Genomic DNA, 20,049 nt, shown 5'->3' on the forward strand with positions numbered 1-20,049 from the left:
AGGCCCTGCCCACTCCAGAGGCCTGTGACCCCGTCTGACTGGCCGCTTCCTGCCCACAGGTGCCCATCTGTGGCGACCAGCCGGAAGCCAAGCGTGCTGTCTCTGAGATGGTGCACGCCATGGGCTTCATGCCCGTGGACATGGGATCCCTGGCGTCCGCCCGGGAAGTGGAGGCCATTCCCCTGCGCCTCCTCCCGGGCTGGAAGGTGCCCACCCTCCTGGCCCTGGGGCTCTTCGTCTGCTTCTATGCCTACAACTTCGTCCGGGACGTGCTGCAGCCCTACGTGCAGGAAAGCAAGAACAAGTTCTACAAGCTGCCGGTGTCCGTGGTCAACACCACGCTGCCGTGCGTGGCCTACGTGCTGCTGTCGCTGGTGTACTTGCCCGGTGTGCTGGCAGCCGCCCTGCAGCTGCGGCGGGGCACCAAGTACCGCCGCTTCCCGGACTGGCTGGACCACTGGCTGCAGCACCGCAAGCAGATCGGGCTGCTCAGCTTCTTCTGCGCCGCCCTGCACGCGCTCTACAGCTTCTGCCTGCCGCTGACGCGCTCCCACCGCTACGACCTGGTCAACCTGGCCGTCAAGCAGGTACCGCCCCGCGCCCGCCCGCGCTCCCTGCCGCACGCAGCACGTGCCCGCCCAGCGCCCTCGGTGAGCCAGGTGCGGCCGGAACCCACAGGTGCAGCCGCACCAGTTGCCAACTGCAGATTCTGTTCCCATCGGGCAGCGCCCACATCCTGCTGTCCAAGATTTTGAGTATCAGTGAGGAAAGCAGATGCAAATCCCTCCCCTCGTGGGTGCAGCCCAGGTGGGGCAGACTTAAAATAAAGCAGTGAGTTGTAGCACGCCATTAGGAAGTCGTGAGTGCTAAGGCACAAAGGAAAGCAGGGGAGGGCAGTGGGGGTGCGGTTTTAGAGACGGTCAGGGGAGGCCTTGCTGAGTGGACGCTGTGTGAGCAGAGGTAGGAAGAAGGGGAGAGTGGGCCAGGTAGCCAGTGGGGGGTGATGCAGGCCCAGGGGGCAGCGAGAGCTGAGTCACCTGCCTGGCGTGTTGGAGGAGCAGCCAAGAGGCCCCCATGGCGAGAGCCCATAAGGGAGTGGCAGAAGAGGCCTGAAAGGTCAAAGCCAGACCACGGGGTCTTGAAGGCCGAGGAAGGGCTTTGACCTGGGGCTCTGCATGAAATAGGGAACCAAGGAGTGATGATTTTGAATTGAGGACTGACGACCCGCCTGATATTTTACCTGGCTCACTCCGGCTGCTGGGCTGAGAACAGACAACCGGGCCCAGAGGCAGCTGGGCTCCTGGAGCCGGAGGAGGCCGTGCACGCCAGATGCCAGGCAGTGAGGCTGGGAGGGCGCGGGAGCAGCAGAGGGGCAGGGCGGCCCTGGACGACACAGAAGTGCTGATGTAGTGGGCCTGGGGTGTGGGGTGATCGAGGATGACTCTGGGGTTTTGGTCTGAACACCTTGAAGCACAGAGTTGCCGTCAGCTGAGACAGGGAAGGCTGCAGGAATGAGGGTTTTGGGATTTAGGGATTTTTATTTGGGGGGCTGGTATTATTCACTCATCTAGAAAACCCACATGGTGCTCCTTTGCCAGCAGGATTCCTGGGAAGTGGAGGGCCTTCAGGCCAGGCCAGGTGGGGACAGGGGTGGCATCAGCTGGCACCTGTACCCATAGAAACAGGCTCCTGATGCTCCATCCTGGTCCACAAGCTCACCTGGCTTGACTGCAGGTGAGCAGACCTGCTAGTCCCAAGCTCAGGTCTGCAAGCAACACTGCCTTTCTCTGTTTCCTCCAACTTACGTTGGTGCATGGGTCCTGACCACTCCCGGACACTAGTTGCCCTGTGGGGTTTGGTCCAGGCGCCAGTGAGACACTTCTCATCCACTCCTCATTCCAGCCTAGATGGCCCCTGCAGCTTCTGTTCCTGCTCAGGATTCAGGGGCCTAGTGGTCCCCTCGGGGGGCACACCTGCCACAGGGCCACCGCCTCAGAGGATGGGGTACCAGGAGCCCTGGGAAGTGAGGCTGGTGGCTCCTGGGAACAGATGTCAGCCCCTCCCTACTCACTCTCGGGGCTCCTCCCTCCTTGCTGGCAGCTTCCCAGCTGCCCTCGTCCTTCCTCACCCACAGACACCTGGCATCATTGTATCTGTGGGCTCAGACTCTCATAAGAGAAAGGAAGAATCCCCGACTTCAGGGAGAGAAGCAAGATGCCTGATGGAATTGAGAGGAAGGGAAAAAATAATAGTCACAAACCTTTAAAAAGACCTTGCTGTATACCAGCTACCATTCTAAGAGCTTTATATACCTACTGTGGATGCATGTAACCTGTCTCATCCCTGTAAGACAAGTGCTGGTCTATCCTTATTTTACAGATGAGAAACTGAGGCAGAGAGAGGTTAAGCAACTTGAGGAAAGTCACACAGCCAATAAGTAGCAGAGCTGGGATTCAGATCAAGCTGGTACCTACACTGCTTTCTACAGGGAAAACAAATGCAAATTAACAGTTGAATAAATGATTTCAGAACTCAGATCATTCATTCACTCATTCACTGAGCACCTACTCTGCTGGGCCCACCCTTGTCCCGTGCCTCAGCTGGTGTGGGGGGCATAGAGGCCTGAAGGCCAGAGCTCTGGACTCTTGTTCTCCAGCATCACTGCTTAGAACAAAGACCTTGACTTTGAGAAAGTTACAGCCCCTCTTTTGTCCTCAGGGCCCTGATGTGTAGATCAAGTTCTCTCCCAGTGCTAATATATATATGTATATATATATATATATATATATATATATACACACATACATATATATATTAGCATGAAATGAAATTTATTGAGGAAGGGCAAGATAGATTTTCAGAGCAAGAGCAAGGTATATTCACCACAGATGACAAACGGGCCCCCCTGTTGTAACAAAAGGGCCTAGTGCTAATATTTTTAATGCTGTTTGGTATTTTCTTACTCGGTTCTAAACAGAATCAATCCCCTCAGCAGGAGGTTCTGAGAGGCTCTTTGGGGACTGGTCCAACCTTTGCTGCCCAGGAGGTGGCAAATCTGAGTGTATGGGAGCCCCTGTCCTTTGTGTTGGCAGGTGTTTCAGGCAGGGGTGAGGAAGAAGGTAAGGCCCCCCCCCCCCAAGACACAAGGCATAACCACTGCTCCCTCCCACCCCTGCCACCCTCTGGCGTCCTTTCTCTAAATTCTCTGCCCTGTCAAGGTTCCCCTTGATATTATGTTAACCCTGTGTTGCCTTGATGCAAATACCAGGGCACCAAGGGGCTCATGAGAGGAACTTCTCCCCCACATTCCAAAGTCCCGGAGGGCTGTGGCCTTGGCGAGGTTGCCAGGCAACCATCCCTCCCACAGGACCTGATTGCTCTCAGACACCCAAGGCCTCACAGGCAAAGGGGCTTGAACTTGTCCCGCTGAGTTCTCAAGGGCAGAGCGAGGGCTGATGTGGGTGTGCCTGGGGGATGGTCTGAAGGAGGCAGGGGCTTCACAGAGTGGCCCAGGAGTGGGGAGTTGCCCGAGCCTGGAGATGTTGGGGCAGCCATGCCCTCAGGTCCTGAGCCTGGCACTGAGGCTGTTCTGCATTCAGTTCCTGGCGCAGGGCCTCCCAGGGCGGTCCCTGCCTGCTGGGTGACTTTCCCTGCCTGCCCACGGGCACCTCGCAACAGCATCCCCGCATGGCCACTCCCCACTCCAGCTGCCCACAGGGCCCTGTGGTTAAGGGAGAGTGCTGGCCTGGGCACAGAAAACGCCTTCTCCAAGATCTCCTTAAAGCCCCTGAGTCCATAGATTTGGAAGCAAAGCTGAATCCCAGCTGTAGAGAAAACCATTGAGATCGTGTTTATTGACAGTATTATCACCAACAATAGCTGGTATTTGCATAGTGCTTTCAGATTTGCTTGTGCGTTTCCCCAGAGATGCATTTCAAGATCAAAATCAAAGATCAAGATCAAAGACAATGTTTAACCTGCACAGTTTTCCTATTTCCCTCACCTCAAACTAAATCAGCACATAGCTGTCAAAGAACCGTCTAAAACTCTCACCTGGCCATGCCACTGCTGAGTGTTCAGTGACTCCCCACTGTCCTTGGGATAATGGTAGACCCCTCATGATGCGGCCACACTCCCTTTCCAGCCTCATCTCCCCCACTTCTCCTGGGACATGTCACACTTGGGTCCCATGTTGTCCTCTAAATGGGCAGAGCTCACTCCCCTTGGCCCAGAATAACCATCCTGGGACATCTTGACAGCCTGGCACACTCCTATTCCTCCTTCAAAACCCTACCTCTGTTAAGCTCCCCTAGCCCATCCCCCCACTTACTCATACCCACCTCTGTCATCTGTTCTATTTTGTGCACACTCCTATTATTTTTCTTATGCACCACTTCGTACCCAACTCAAAGTTCCATGACTGGGTCTTCCAGACCTTCAGGTCCAGGGTTCCTAACACAGATTCCTAGTGCAGTGCACATTCACTGAGTGACTGCTTGTTAAATTGGCCACAACACCAGGCATCCCTTAAGAGGAGTACACGTAGAGCTTGGTGCAAGACTAATCTAACTGCCCAGTTGCCACTAAGAACAATGGCACCAGTCATTTATTATATTAGGCACCTACTGTGTGCCAGTCACATGCTACTCGTTTCACCAACATCGTCCTTTTAGTCCGGCAGTAACACAGCAAGAGAGAGACAGCGATGCTACTGGCAAGGAAAGGGACTGCCCAGGGTCTCACGGCTGCCCCCCAGTGGCAGAGTCAATGTTAGACTCCAAGGCCTGTGGGACTTCAATGGGGTCTCTCCACCGCCCACCCAGCCAGCCCCTTCCACATCCTGCTGCCTCCTCCTCCTCTGGGTCTGGCAGGCAATGGGTGGGCACCACTCTCTTCCCACCCCCTGCCCGCCATGGGGACAGGGAGAAGGGCCACTGCTGCAGCCTCACTGGTCCTTCAACATCTAACCCGCAGCCTACAGGGAAGTCCCACGCCCGAACGCCATCTTTCCATCTCTCGTTGGCGACCACTCCCTCCGTGTTCTCTAGGCGGCCAATTCGATTAGCTCTAGACATGGGGAATCACTAGGGAGAGGGAGAGCTGTTACAACTCCCTTCCGGTGAGCTGTGCACGGCACAGGGCACTGAGGCGTTCAGAGGGCAGTGCTGTGGCCGGTGGCGGGGGACTCACAGGCTGTTTGTGGTGGCCGGGGACCGGGTCCTCATGCAGGTCCTCACGAGCCACTGCTCCCTCACCTACCTCATCCCTCCCTTCCCAGCATCACTGCGGAGTGGTAATATTAGAGGAAAAAAACAAGACATTTCGCAAGCAAATGTGGCATACGTGTGTAATCATCCAACTCTGACTTGTGACATTAACTGCCTGATCTTAGCAGCACGCAGAGAGGAATGACTAATGAAGTACAGTCGAAGAACAAACAACTTGCAGTGAGGAGATGACTTACTCAGCAGCAGTTGTTGACACTGCGAGGTGTGAGTAAGACTCCTCGGGGCAGAGTGACGGAGGAGACCTCTCTGCCCGCTGCACACCTTCCTCGCTAACCCTGACTACAGCCCCGGCCGGCCACGCGCCACCAGAGAACTCTAGACATGACCTCACCCAGCTCTCGGGTGGAGAAACTGAGGCCCAGAGACAGGGTTGCCCAGAGTCACACACGACTGGAGAGTCCCCAGACTCCAGGTCCTTTTGTGGCTAAAGGGACCAAACTGAGCCAGCCTGTTGTCAAATAGAACAGAGACAAACCTTTTTTTAAAAACTGCAGGAAAGGTACCCAATGGATGGTATTTTCTCAGCGTATTTCAACTCTCTCTCGTAAGCTTTTCAACCATTTTTGCTCAGACTACTGGATTCATTTTTAATATTTTATCTGCTAACTAGGCTTATGTTATTTGTTTTCCTGCTGAAATAGTTTCTCAAAAAACCCGTATGAGTCACTGTTTGGAGAGGCAGAGACCTGCCTACTAAAGCGTAGTTGCATTTTCTAATGGAAATACTGTTCTGTATTCTGCTGGTAGAATTAAAGTACCAGCATTTCTTGGTATTTCTCAGAGAACACCTTGACTTCCGGGAACTCTGCTACCTGGTCTACTTGAGAAATGACGGTTCTAATGGGAGGCCCCTGATAAAAGTTCTTCCTCGTGCAGGGCTGTGCGAGTGAGTGTCGGCCGGGCTGGGAGGGCCTCAGTGGCACTCCAGGTAGGGAGAGAAAGTGTGGAAATCTCTGGACTCACAGGAGCTCCTTGACTTACGTGTCCTGGGGCTTGCTGAGGATCCCAGGGCTCTGTGAGGGCAGGTATCCTTATTCTCTGCAGCCCGGGACCCAGCACACAGTAGGTGCTTCCTAAGTGCTCACTGAACTGTTTGAAGAATGGCTGTCCGTCTCTGTCACCTGGCAAAGTTGAGCCAAAGCTGTATGCTGCAGACAGACGGAGAACTGGGTAGGAAGATGGGAGTGTGGGGGCTTTGAGTCAGGAAATGTTGGTGGTCAGCGTCCGTGTGTGTCTTTGTGTGTCCTGAGTGTGAATCAGTGACTGGGGACAGCCTGGGAGGCCAGGAAGACGGGGTCCAAGCGGTCAGCAGAGGCACGAGCCCATCTGGCTAACGGGACCCAGAGCTAGGATAGCTCCTCTCTCCTGTCCTGGGATTCAGGGGCCAGAAAACTGTGTGATGTCATCACGCCTGGGAGTATTTCGTGTTGACTTCCTGGACTCCTTACTCTTGACTGACCTGACCATTCTGCTTGGCTGGCCCCCGGGGCAGGTGTGTAAAAGCCCTGGGAAGCCAAGTTTTTGGAGCCAGACTGCATGGGTCCTGAGCCCAGCTGTGCATCTGTGTGACCCTGAGAAGGTAACTTGGTCTTTGTGCCTCGTTTTCCTCGTCTGTAAAATGGGATAATGGTGAGCTCTACTTCATGGGTGGTTGGGAGGATTCAAAGAGTTAATGCTCAAGAAGCACTCATCACAGAGCCAGGCACATGTTAGGAGGGCTGTGAGCATCAGCTGTTGCCGTCTTTCTTGTGTCCTTAAGCACTCGCCTGCCCTCCCAGGGTACCAGCCTTTGCCACAGTGTTCATGGTTTTCTTTCCATCCGTGTCAGGTCTTGGCCAACAAGAGCCACCTTTGGGTGGAGGAAGAAGTCTGGAGGATGGAGATATACCTCTCCATGGGAGTGCTGGCCCTCGGCACGCTGTCCCTGCTGGCTGTGACTTCGCTGCCATCCATCGCAAACTCGCTCAACTGGAGGGAGTTCAGCTTCGTTCAGGTAAAGTAGGTCTCCCCTCTGCTAGTGAGCCTCAGCCTGGCCCAAGCCCACCTCCCACAAGCAAGCACCTGCCCCTCCGAGAACGGCCTCGGCTTTCATCATCTGTACAGCAAGACTGCTCTGCCCACGCGAGGGCCTGGCCTAACCTGGAGGGCCCATCCGAGCCTCCCGATAATGGGCTTCCTGGGACAAGCTTATTCTCCAGACATCTGGGGAAGCCAGATATAGGTGTGTGAAAAAATTAGAGACCAGAACACTGGACCCTGGGTCAAGCAGTCTCAGCTTCTACAAACAATTCTTAAGCTTCCCAAACAAAATTCCATGACATGCAGTCACCCTGTTGGTCTAGGTAGGACATTCTGCTGGTCTAGGTAGGAGCCAGTGAGCTAGTGAGTGGGCCTAGCCCACCACCTCACACCCTCATCTCAACCCAGCTCTGTTGTTCCTTTTAACCCTGTGATTCTCGCAGAACTGATGGCAGGTAACCATTAGGGTCACCAGTTTATAGGGGATGAGACACAGCTTTTCCCAAAGGACACCATTCCTATGAAAAATCCAGAGAAAAGGAGGTCTATAGTCAAATAAATTTGAGAAAGATTTGATTCCCCTAAGAGATTCACAATGCATCTCAGCACATCAAAGATTCTAATGATGCCTACAACAAACCAACTTTGTTAACCAGACTATTCGAGCACTAGCGCCCTCCCCTCCTCTTTTCCAAATAGCAGCTATCAATACTCCACGGACACTCTCAGAAATGCTGCTAGTGGCATCAGGTTCTTATGCATTTGTTCATTCATCAAATGTTTACTGAGCACTTACTGCATGTCAGGCAATGCTCTAGGCCTGGGATGCAATAGGGAACAAGACAGGCAGAGCCCCCTTTCAACTATAATGACAACTGAGATGGAGACATTCTTTACATTTCTTTGGCATCGCCCACTGTTCTTCACACAGAATACGTGGTCAGTGTTGGCGGATTAACTCATGCCTCCCAGGGGTAGGAGCTGACTAATGCTAGATCCTGCCATTGTGTTGTATCAGGGCAGAGAACAGCGATCATATCCACCCCCACTAGCAAGAAAAATCTGTTGAGTATCTGTGCAGCGAGGACACGGTACAGGACTGAGGGACAGTGACAGTGTAAGGCTCTTACATAATCCAGTTGAATTGTCCGTGATTGGGGATGCTTCATGTCCCTTAGAACAACACAAAGTTGTGGTTGTATATTTTCTAAAGTGTGTCTGTTTCTGAATCTCCCTGGCTCTGCTCATCTTAGAAGGTCCCTGGAGGAGCGCTCAGAGCTGCCACATGCGAGCATAAGAGCAGGGGAGGAATTTTATTTATCTGCCACTAATCCCCATGTGTCTCACACCCAAATCTAGGATTTTCCTGTTCCCACCTGGAGTATCCGGGGCGCATGGTTTATCCGCAATTAAAGCAGACTACAGGCTGCTCCCCTCGCCAGAAAGCTGCTCCTGTAAGCAGCCGTAGATTACATGCCCTGGCTCCGGCTGCCGGGGAAAGCCTGCGGATTTGATTTTGTTAGCAAAAGCTGACTGTGGCTGCAAAAGCTGTGTTCTACTTTACATATTAAAGAGTAAAAACACAAATAGGACAGTCCTTTTGCCACTGCGAGAGTAGGGGGGCCTTGGATGGAAAGGCAGGATTTTACTTGTGGAAATCCAATGCTGGCATTCTGTCCACAAAACCCAGATGCCGATCCGGAGGAGGCACTGTCGCCCGGGCAGCCTGGGTGCCAGCTCTCCCCCCGACTACCCTGCTCCGTGACTGTGGGCAGATCACACCTGCACCCTGAGCCTCAGGTTACACCCCTGGAAGACGGAGTCCATGCCCTACAGGGACTTTGTGAGCACGGTGAGAGATTATGTGTGAAAGAAAAATAAAAGGCATTTTGCTATTATTCCTAGGGTATCTGGCCACATTGCTGATTAAATTACCAACCACCCATTTTGGGGTTCAGTAGGAGGCAGTGAGATAGAGGCCCAGAAACTCCAACCCTGGATCAGAGTGGTCCAGGTCTGTGTTTGCAGACCGGTGGACACTCATTCTTGGGTCATGCAATCAAGTCAGCATTTCCTTCACGAAATGGAATAGAACGGCAGCGAAAGCATCAGAGTGATTTGCTTGCTGTAAGGATAGATGTCTTTTCAGTTATAGTGATTCAGTGGGTGTGTATACATGTGTGCTGTGCCTGGCTGTCCACTGGGCAGTAGTGTCACACACAACGCTTACTGTGCACTGCCATCCAGAACACTCTGGGACAAATACAGATACCCGGGCCTGCTCCCACCTATGCTCTCAGATGCTCAGGGATGGCTCTGGAAGTCTATTTTTGCAGCTCTCTGGGTGACTCATAGGTGCGCATGCTGCAGTGTGTGGCAACCTTCGGTGGAGGGAACACAGGCAGTGGAGCCAGCAGACCGGGTTCAGTCCCAAGACACCCACCTACCATCCCTGCACCATCAGACAAGTTTCTTGGCCCCCAGGGCTTCTGCTTGTTCCCTTGCACCTGTGTCCACCTTGTGTCACACGGAAGATGTGAGCTAGACACTATGACATGCAAGATGTGTGCACCCAGTGGTGGCTTGCTGATTTCAGAGGTAAACTGCAACCTTCTCCCATAAAGTTAGCACAGCCAGTGAGGAGCTACTAGAACCCCATCCCCTCCCCTGCCACACACGACCACAGCAGCCACTGGGGCGTAGAAACCAGCTGCGGGGACGGCTGTGGGTCTCAGGGGCCTGGGCTGACCCCTGAGTCTGTAATGGTCTGTTTAGCTAAAAACAATGTGTTGATTCCACAAAGGGGTGACTTGTGTTTGCATTTATCCTTTTGTTCCCAAGGCTATTTTCAAAATTTTAAATTTTGGTTTGTGTTTCTTGGGTGTTTTTGTTATCGTTTTGGTTTCGTTTGGCTGTGCTGAGTACTCCTGATTTAGCCAATTAAGCATTGTTAGATGTTAGATTGCAAAAGACCCAGGTCAGAGCAGCTCACCTGCACAGAAAAATTAGGGTTCAGCCTTTAGCGCCTAAGTTCTGTTCACAGGAAGTTAGGACTTCCTGTGACCTTGCCCACTCCAGCCACCAGCCTGAAATAATGACAGAGACCAGCCTGACCCCAGCTTTGTGAGCGATTGTCCAAAGCCCCTTCTCGCTGTAGTAATTGAGTACCAGCAGGAGATACTGACGACCTGCTGTTTCTTTTTTGCTAACAAGCTTACATATCATAAAAATGGCCCTAGTTGAGGGGGTTATTAATTGCCCCTTGACAATCCCTCTCCTTCTTTTGGCCTTCTTTGGCTGTTCTGGGATTTTTAAATTGTTCCCAAGGAGAAAGAGTTTCAGGGAAACAAACTTGCTGGAATCTGCCTGGCTTCCCACTGGGATCAGGAAGTCAAAGGCCCTTTGTTATTGGCTAGCCTTTGGCTGTCAGCCCTGCCAGGAACCATTAGCCCGAGGCTGGGGCTTCCTGCCATGTGTGCATGGGATTTCGGATGGCAGTGGGACAAGGATGTATGATCAGAGCTGACTGCTGCTGGTGGACCCAGGAGCGGCATCTCCCAGAATGCCCAGCACTGCCCATAACTCCAGATACTGGGGACAGTAGCCCACGTGGCCAAACACTGGAGCTACAGGACATGGCACCCAAGGGAGATGCCAAGGCCTCGCTGGGGCCAGTAGGGCCGGCTTCCTAGGCCTGGGTGGGTTCTCCTTGCTGCACCATCTGGGAAGTCCCCACAATGCAGACACGTACAGCCCTCAGTGGATCTGTGTCTAAGGGACAGATAGATGGGTCCAGGCCTTCCCCAGTCAAATGACCTGGGCGGAGCAACCTGCGTGGACTTCTCAACCTGAAACTAGAAGGGCGTGATGACGAGAGTCTCCTAAATGAGCGGTTTAGTCCTGGCTGCACAACACCATCATCTGCTGAACTTTAAAAACAACAGATGCCCGAGCACCAGCGCAAACCAATTTAATCTGAATTTCTAGGGGTGGGACTTGGGCACTAATATTCTACCCAAGCTCCCCAGGTGGTTTCCATGTGTAGCCAGATTTGAAAACCACAGTGTCAGACTGATAAACCCTCAGGGATAAAAGGCACCTTCCAGCCATCTCAGCAACGCCAGTACCTCCACAGCAAGGAAGGGTGGGAGGGCCCACAGTTTGGGCCTGGGCGCCTGGTTGGCGAACATCAGGGTGACCGACGCAGGCTATTCACAGCTTATTCCTAAAGGTCAGGGCTGGGGACCTCTTTAACCCCAGTCTTCCGCAACAAGAGATCAGAGCTTAGAAAAAGTTGGTGTTGCTCAGAAGTTACAGGGGATTTGGAAAACTTGATAGACATATCTGGAAGTGACAAGGATTTGGTTACATGTGACTTACAGTCAAGGAGGCTTCCATTTGGGGGCCAACCACATGAAAAATGACATGAATGAACCGTGGGTGATGGCGTAAAGCCAACCGTGGCTTCCCAACTGGAGGCGTTGAGCCAGGAAGTTGTTAAGGATGAAACGAGAAGATCCTTGAAGTGGACACAAAGCCAGGAACCAGGGATAGCTAGGAAAGATAGAGAATGTTTTGTTTGGTTATTTTATTTGGGGCCAAAAATGTACCTGGGAACCATCTATGAAATTAGCGTGCAGCCATTGGAAAATGTTTATTGTTAATATCATATTTAGCGGAAGCATTACAAGCAATTTTTCCAAACCATGTTCTTTCACTCGCTGCGTTCACTGTCCTGTTTGTCCTGGAGTGGGTACAAGCAAAGCACTGCCGCACCGGGGGAAGCGAGAAAGCAGGCACCGTGCGCAGTCAGACCCACTGAGAAACCTGTCGGGTGGAACGGTGGGGCAGACGAGATGGTGTCTCCCAGCTAAGCCCTGGGTTGATGCCGACAAGCTGGGCTAGAAGGAAACCCAGCAGGCCCAATTGCAGTTTCTCCATGGAAACCTCAAACCCAGTCTATAAAGAGCACCCTGAGGTATCACCGTGCTGCCACGTTTAAGTTAAACCCTTGCAATGACTCCTTGAGAAAATGTATATGCGTTCATTGCTTTACAGGTCACTGTTATTTTCATTCCTTATGTAATAAAAACAGGTCTCTCCTGCCCCCAAATCTCTCTTGGCTCCTTGGTGCTTGCAGAATTCAGTCAGAAGCGCCCAGGCCTCTCCTCCCGGTCCCTATGAAGCCCTAACCCACAGTGTCCTCTGCCGTGTCGCCACCTGCCTCCGCGCTTCCCCTGCTGACCTCAGCTTTTGGAATCACTCACTTCCCACTGAGGCTGATGAAGCGGCTTGCCCAGACCCCGTGTCAGCTGAGCCAGCACCAGCAGTAGAGCCTGTGTCCCCTCCTTGCAGTCCATGAGGACCCTCGCATGCCACAGGCTGCAGTTACGGAGCAGCGCCTCCCAGCCATTTTCACATTGCAGCTCCTGTAAAAGTCATGTTTGGGGTGGTGGACGAGGTGCTCTTGGCTGGAAGCCACCCGTGAGAGCCCACATGAGGCTCAAGGGGTGGGAAGCTCTTGTGAAATGGCCCAGGCATTTCCATCTGGAGTCGAGACGGTCTCATCTCCCTGTGGTCGCTAATCCCTTCCCAGGTGGGAGAGTAGGCCTGGCGTGGTTTCCACCCGGGGTGTTCATAGCCCAGCGTGGGGCAGGCAGGGGAGGACCGGCATGCACAGAGAGCACCTGCCTGGTGTCCTGGGGCTTTCTGTACAGTGCCAGGTCACCTGGACCACAGGCCAGCCACCTGCACTACTAGTGCCAGATCCACATGCCACCTGTAAATTATTTATTTATGTTTATCTTTAAGCCAGCTTAAAATCAATTTTCACTTTTTATCTGGCCTTAACTTTGGCCAAATATTATCTGTGAAATTATGATTTTGGTATGCTGGCAGACACTTGTCACTCTAATATACATTAAAATATACACAAAACTAGTAAAGTGGGCTTTTTAAAATTAATTAATTAATTAATTTATTTATTTCTAGTTAAGTGTTTTTAAACTGCTTTGAATCTAATTCCATCAAAAATCGTCTGACGGCCACCAGAGGTACAGGTAACACAGGGGAAAAGCATTATCTAATTGCATCCACATGGATCAGGCAGTCCTTATACACCTTCAGCATAAAGCATCATTCTACTTTTCTGTTGGGGAAACTGAGGCTCAGACTTGAGGCAGAGAGTGACAGGGCTAGGGTTGGAGCCATGGCCACGAGCACCAAAGCCACTCTCCCTCCCTCCGCCAGGAGAGCAGATGGGCCGTGGGCAGAGTTGCTATTGCTGGTGTCACCCGGGCCTCATCCCAGCCTTCGTTTCCCTCCGCAGTCCACAATGGGCTTCGTGGCCCTGGTGCTGAGCACGCTGCACACGCTCACCTACGGCTGGACCCGCGCCTTCGAGGAGAAACGCTACAAGTTCTTCCTGCCGCCCACCTTCACGCTCACGCTGCTGGTGCCCTGTGTCGTCATCCTGGCCAAAGCCCTGTTCCTCCTGCCCTGCTTCAGCCGCAGACTTGCCAGGATCCGGAGGGGCTGGGAGAGGGATGGTGCCGTCAAGTTCACGCTGCCCACGAGCCCCACCCTCGACGAGAAGACGAGCTGCGTGTGAGGTCCTGCGGGCTCCAGACACCAGGCACGGCGGGATGGCGCCCTGAGCCTGTTAGGTTTTCTTTTCTGGATGGCGCAGAGCGGTGTAATTGTATGCAAATGGGTGGTTTGAAGTCCGAATTCCTGGGATGCAAATGTATGCAGTAATATTCAGAATGACACACACACATGTGATATGTATGTACATATATTCTATATCTATATAACAGGATTTTCAATTATATTTACTTAGCTAAAAAGTTGGATCCCTGAGATTTCAACATGTATATTTAAAAGCAAGTGCCAGATGTTGGGAGAAGAGCAGATCATGCTACGGTGACATTTGCAAGGATGTACACACACTTTTTGTACAGAAGAGGCCTGTCCCTTGGTGAATTTGATCCATTCGTTACCCTCCACCCCCATCCCCTTTTGCTACTTCTCTGAGGCTCTTGCAGAGCCGGGGCTCTAAGGTGCAGGGAAGACCACAGCTCTGCCTGGAGCCCCCCAGGTGCACATGCGAGGCTGAAGACAGTGAGGGGAGCCGGGAGCAAAGGCGGGGAGGGGGCAGGAGCCCTGAGCGTGGGCCCTGGGAGCCCATAGAAGGTCTTTGCCGGTCAGCGGTGGGTGGGTGGAGGCGGGGCTGAAGCTGCTCCACATCTTCCTCCCTGAGCTGGGGAGATTTTTTTCTCTGCAAGTCAGAAGTCACCATGGAGCCTGCAAATTGATCCTCCCATGAGAGTGTGAAGTCACCTCCTCGGCAGAGCCATTAATGAACCCCGTCTTGAGAACAAGTGTAATTTCTTTCCCTGCGTTAAGTTGGTGATGACCATTCTTTGAGCCACTGTGCCTTCTCACCTTTTCCATCATTAGTTCCAATGTCTCCCAGGAAGGCCTAGAGCAGGCCCTTAGAGATCAGTCCAAGGGGAGGGAGAAAAAACATGCAGCTCACTAGGCGATGGAGCTGAGCCCTTCCTGGGACCCTGCCCTGGGAGCTGATGGACCGTGTTCATTAAGTCAGTGCCGTGGAAAGCACTGGGGACCCCCCACTGTCCTCCGCTGCTGCCGGGCAAAGAACCTGCCTTCCAAGCACCCAGAAAACCACCCTGACTCCAAGTTCTTCCTGATGAGTGTTACCTTTCAGAACAGTGGGGAGGGGCTTTTCTGCCAAAGCTACAGACCTAAAACGCTGCTGCACACAAGGGCAGGCCACCGCCAGGGCCACAGGACGCTTGTCCTCCACTCACACACCATCTGTCAGGGGTTCCTGCTGAAACCGGTTGGCCTCCCCTGTGCAGAAACAGCTGTTCTCAGCTGGGCCCCCCAAGTCCCTGCAGAACCAGGGAGATCTGCCACCGAAGAGACATCTTTGAACACAAAGGAGAGAGGGCTCGATGGGTCCCCTGGGCCCAAAGGGACCCAGAGAGTAGGGCCGGCGAAGGCTGCCCAGAGGGTGCCGTGCGATAAGATGCCCCTGCCTCCCCCAGGGAGCTTCATGGGCTCGTGTCTGTGGAGCACATGAGGGCCCTTCAGGGAAATGGGGGAAAGCCCAGCGCAAGGACATCCCGTCAGGCCTGGGACGGAGGGAGGGAAGGCCGTGCCTCGGAAGCTCCCTGCTTCCTGCCGCTGTTGTCCATCTGCTGCTCCAGGGCTGAGCGGCAGAAGCTTGTCTCAAACTAGCGCTGATGGCGCAGCCCACAGACAGCCTCGCTGGGAAGCAGACAAGTGAAGCAGAGATGGTAGCATTTGATGGCATTTGAGGGCCCATCGATTCCCTGCCAATGGGAAGCAGAGAGAACGTGGGTAATGGAACCCAGTGGTCCCAACCCCGGTGGGTACTGGCTGCCTTATCTGCCCCTCCTGGGGCGGGGTGGTTGCTTAGACCAAAGATGCTGACCCAGAGCAGAGCCCAGTGCACTTCCTCCCCTTCCCCAGCCACCTCCTGCTGAAGGCGCCCGTCCGGAGGGAAGCGATGCCAAGGTGGGGGGAAGAGGGGACAGGCACCACCGAGGGCCTGTCATCTACCAGCCGGATGGAAGGCGGGTGGGATGTGCGCTGAGCCCTGATCTTGTGTCTGCTGCTGCTCTTCCCTCCCTCGCCAGACAGCTGACGACAGCGTCCCCCCGCCCCCCAGGACGCGTCACTCCCTACAGCTTGGTAAATTCTTGTGCCTCTGGGTACAAAAGTGCCTCAACTAACAAACATACTCTGGAAATCCTAAATGCCACGGTCTGGGGTTGATGTCTAAAATCTACGCCATTGAAAGAATCTGTGTTGTTTTTTTTTTTTAACCTATGGATCTTCTCTGCGAAGCTGCAAAAATAAACACCTAACCTTCCATGAATTTCAGGCTTTTATTTCTGCCGTGTGGGTCACGTGCCCACCTGTTCACTGACAGCCTTCTGACTGGAGCCTGCGCTCAGGCAGGCGACGTGCAAGGTGTGGGGCTGCCACGGCGGACACAGAACGATCTGTGCTGAGCTGGCCACTGAGGGGGGCAGACGTGTGGATCTACAGCGGCAGGCCAGGGAGGCAGTGGGGAATCCTGGTGACAGGGAGCGGGATGGGAGTGTGGGGACATGCAAGCAATACTCCAGGCCCACTCAGTTCAGGGAAGGCTCCCGGAGTGGTCTGAAGGCTGAGGTCATGAGGGTCGGTAAGAGCATCACTGCTTCTGCCATTACAATGTGCCTCTGAGTCTCAGGGGTGTAGTCCAAATGCAGATTCTGATTCATGGGTCTGGGGGAAACCCGAGATTGTGTATTTCTAGTAAGCTTCCAGGTGACACAGAAGGTGTTGCTCCTTGGACACTCTGAGTAACAAGAGCTTAGATGGCTTTCCTTGCTGCTGCCGTGCTGTAGTCTGTGACGTTCAAACCAGTGCATGCACATCTCTGCCCCATTAATTGTCCCCATGAGCCTGCTTCCCCTGGCAGCCCTGGGAAGGTATGTGTCTGCTGCTGCAACAACCCCCCTTGTCCCCTTAAGGGCAGAGGGGGAAAACGCTCCATCCCTAAAGCTGCAGCCTTGTAAACAAAAGGCTCTCTCTTCCGAGACCACCCACACCACCCACCCATCACTCAGCCAAGCCTTCCCACTGAGGCGACCAGACTATCTCGCTGTGTGTGTGTGGGGGGGGGACAAGAAACCCAGTGTCCAAAGCAGTCTAGTGGCTAAAAACCACTTGGGAACAATAACCAAAAGATGGCCTTGCCATTGTGAGTCCATGACAAGTGTTTTTCAAAGGACAAGACATGGCCAGGAAATAACTTCACTACAAAAAATTTTCAAGGTGAAAAATACCGTGTGCTGCAGGTTCCCTTTCCAACTGTGTCTTCCCGTGCTTAATGTTGGAAGAGTGAACTTCACAGAGAAGTAATAAAATAGATGAAAAATACCCACTACTAAGGCAGCTCACATTAGAACTAAGGAACAATGAAAATAACTCATATCGGTTAAGGAGACAAAGTTGTCCTTCAGCTATTTGACAAGTTGCATCTTTCCCAAAAGCAGTGAAGTTGGCCCTGGAAGTGCAGAAGCTCTCTTGCACTGGGTCACTTCCCTGCTCTCAACAAAGTGACAGTTGGCACCATGGAAGCAGAAATTCTCAATCCCATCAGACCATCACCAATTTTTTCTAACATATATTTTGAAAATCGCTTTTAAGTAACCTGAAATACAATTTGGAAATAATATAACCTGACTATGCATATAATTTTTAAATCAATTTAAGTTCTTAATTGAAACATAAAGTAGAAATAAAGAGAAAGTAATTTATATTATACTAAAATATATATAAAGTAATGATGAATAATAACTAATATTAAGTAATAGTCTTACAATAAATAAGATGGATTTTTTTTTCCACTGAGGCATTCTATTTGTAAGTATGTATTACATCCCTAGAAAAAGAATCCCAGAATTTTCCCTCCTGTGTGTTTTCTTCTTGCTTCTTCGTGGTCCACGATGCCAGCTGAAGTTTTCAGTACAATGAAACCAAACTGGCGGGACGGGAGCAGATTATTCTGCCATTTTTCTAGATCTTTGAGTTGCACATCAAATCTGGGGCTGATCACTCCACACTTGTTTAACCTGCCTGTGAGGTTCACAACAATTTTCCCAGCTCTGTGATCATCAATGATTTCAGATTCGCCAATGTAACCATGCTTCATCATCACAGTTAAAAATCGGACAATGACTTTGGAGCACGGCCTTATAAAAACCTGGTGTTTGCCTCTCTTTTCAGCATTGTTGATGCTCTTAAGAGCATCAGCCAGGACATTCACGCGCACCATTATGGCGGCACGGAAAGATGGCAGAAAGAGGCAGTAAATTGGTTTTAAGAGAAATACAATGATATTCAACTACACATTGTTGACTTTCTTGCTTTATAACTGACATTTTAAGACAAGGGCTAAAGTGTGTGTGTGTGTGTGTGTGTGTGTGTGTGTGTGTGTGTGTGTGTGTGTGTGTGTGTGTGTGTGTGTGAGAGTGTGTTCTTTGTGAGTGTCTGAGACCGTGTTGAATGCTATGAAGTCAAGTAGGGCAAAGACCCATAGATGTTGACTAGATTTGGAAACATGGAAACTTACTGGTGAGGATTTCAGTGGGGAGTTGGGGGTAAAATCTAGATCGGGTAAGAGGGAAATGGAGACAGTAATTCTGAACAACTCTTTTGAGACCTGGCTGTAAAGTAGGAGGGAGAAAGGATTGGCACCTGGGGGGGGGGGTTGGTGCTGAAGGAGGGCTGGTTATTTTTCCCATGGTTCTGACCTGAACATGTTTTAAATGTTTCTGGAAAAAAAAAATATGAACAGAAATGATTGAAGACACAAGACAGAGAGAGTAAAGGAGAGAGAGAGAGAGAGAGAGAATGCATCCAGGCCCTGGAGGACATAGGAAGAGATGGAGCCCAGAGCACAGGCAGCTGCAGAGCAGGGGAGCAGGCCCTCTACCACGAGGGGGAGGGCACAGGGGTGAGCATGTGCCACCGAGGGAGGGTTTAGCTGTGCTGATGTGACTTGGGATAGTTCCCTTCTGTTGGTATCTGTGTCCTTCATGAAAAAGCAGTCAATGCCATCTGCGGAGTGACAGGGAAGGAAGAGGGTTTGGCTCTGAGGGGTGAAGAGGGATGAAAAGGTTAAACATAATTGTGGGAGAAAGTGAAAAGGGAGCTGCCCAGAGAAATATGATAGGGTTAAAAAAAAAAAAAGACTTGATTATAACAAGGAGAAATATACCTAATTGTGTTTCCTGGGAAGTGTGCAAAGTAGATTTTTGTTTAGTTAAATTCTATTTCCCCCCACCAATTTCTATCATAATTCCAGCTAATTTGTCTTAGTTCAGTTTGATCTCTAGTAGTTATCCAGAAATGCTTTGGCTTCATTTCTGTTTGTTCAGAAATGAACAATCCCATGTGGAACCTTTGATGCACTAGGCAACCAGAAAACCTCCACTGCCAATTTTCCCATAAAGTGAATAATCAACACCCTTGTTTATTGAGTGTTGATTCCATTTATTGGACCAGAAACCTAGCTTATTTCTATAATTCCCATCATACAACAGCCTACTCTTAAAAATCTAATTTTAGCCAACAGTTAAAACTTTTCCCCAACTAGAGAATTCATTAGGACTTTCTCTTCCTGAAGGGTCCTCCCGCTACAAAACAACTATTTCCTACACAAGAGACATACTTTTTAAGGCACTGCTGAACTTGTGGGAGGTAAGGGAAATCACCAGGGCAGAAGATAAATGGGAACACACACTAATAAACAAAACAAAGCTCTCCTTGGCTCCTGGCAGAAGGAAATTCAAGTTTTTTCTGGAGAAAAGCAACCTCAGTTCAGAACAACCAAATAAGGAGCCAGATATCTAAGATCAACAAACCACAGGTGAGAATCAGCGGAATCAGGGACTTCAAAGGACACAATTATCAAATATAGAATAATGATATATTAAATATCTAAAGAATTAAAAAATAGGCTTGCAAAAAATAAGTAAGCAATAAGACTACAAAGGATCAGACATGACGATAAATAGAATTTTCAGAAATGAAAAATTGTGGGAAACAAACTTACTTTTGTGAGTTTAAGAGCAGATTGGAGAAAATTAGTGAATTTGAAATGGAGCTGAAGAAATTACTTAGAATCCAATAA

The 20,049-nt window shown here is 51.3% G+C and overlaps 2 protein-coding genes across 4 annotated transcripts in view; one reads left to right on the top strand and one right to left on the bottom strand.

Moving 5' to 3' along the window:
• The window catches only part of STEAP3 (STEAP3 metalloreductase), a 33,597-nt gene extending 17,358 nt beyond the window's left edge, over positions 1-16,239 (top strand). For 2 of the 3 annotated variants that reach the window (XM_045559076.1, XM_045559075.1), the window contains exons 3-5: positions 60-587; positions 7,117-7,281; positions 13,636-16,239. In XM_045559076.1, coding sequence (XP_045415032.1) covers positions 60-587; positions 7,117-7,281; positions 13,636-13,917 — 975 coding nt within the window. In that variant the 3' untranslated portion in view covers positions 13,918-16,239. Of the gene's footprint in view, positions 1-59; positions 588-7,116; positions 7,282-8,997; positions 9,217-13,635 lie in introns of those variants that run through there. The other variant, XM_045559077.1, reaches the window with a different exon arrangement.
• A 1,509-nt stretch (positions 16,240-17,748) lies between these two features.
• LOC123644048 (40S ribosomal protein S15a-like) lies at positions 17,749-18,215 on the bottom strand. Its single transcript, XM_045560170.1, has one exon. The coding sequence runs from the start codon at positions 18,187-18,189 to the stop codon at positions 17,797-17,799; it is 393 nt and encodes a 130-aa protein (XP_045416126.1). The 5' UTR covers positions 18,190-18,215; the 3' UTR covers positions 17,749-17,796.
• Positions 18,216-20,049: the final 1,834 nt, after the last annotated feature.

Source organism: Lemur catta, chromosome 8 (assembly GCF_020740605.2).
Source record: "Lemur catta isolate mLemCat1 chromosome 8, mLemCat1.pri, whole genome shotgun sequence".
Taxonomy (NCBI): Eukaryota; Metazoa; Chordata; class Mammalia; order Primates; family Lemuridae; genus Lemur; species Lemur catta.

Coding starts and splice junctions, on each gene's coding strand:
- LOC123644048 (XM_045560170.1), bottom strand. CDS start 18,189: ATGGTGCGCGTGAATGTCCTGGCTGATGCTCTTAAGAGCATCAACAAT.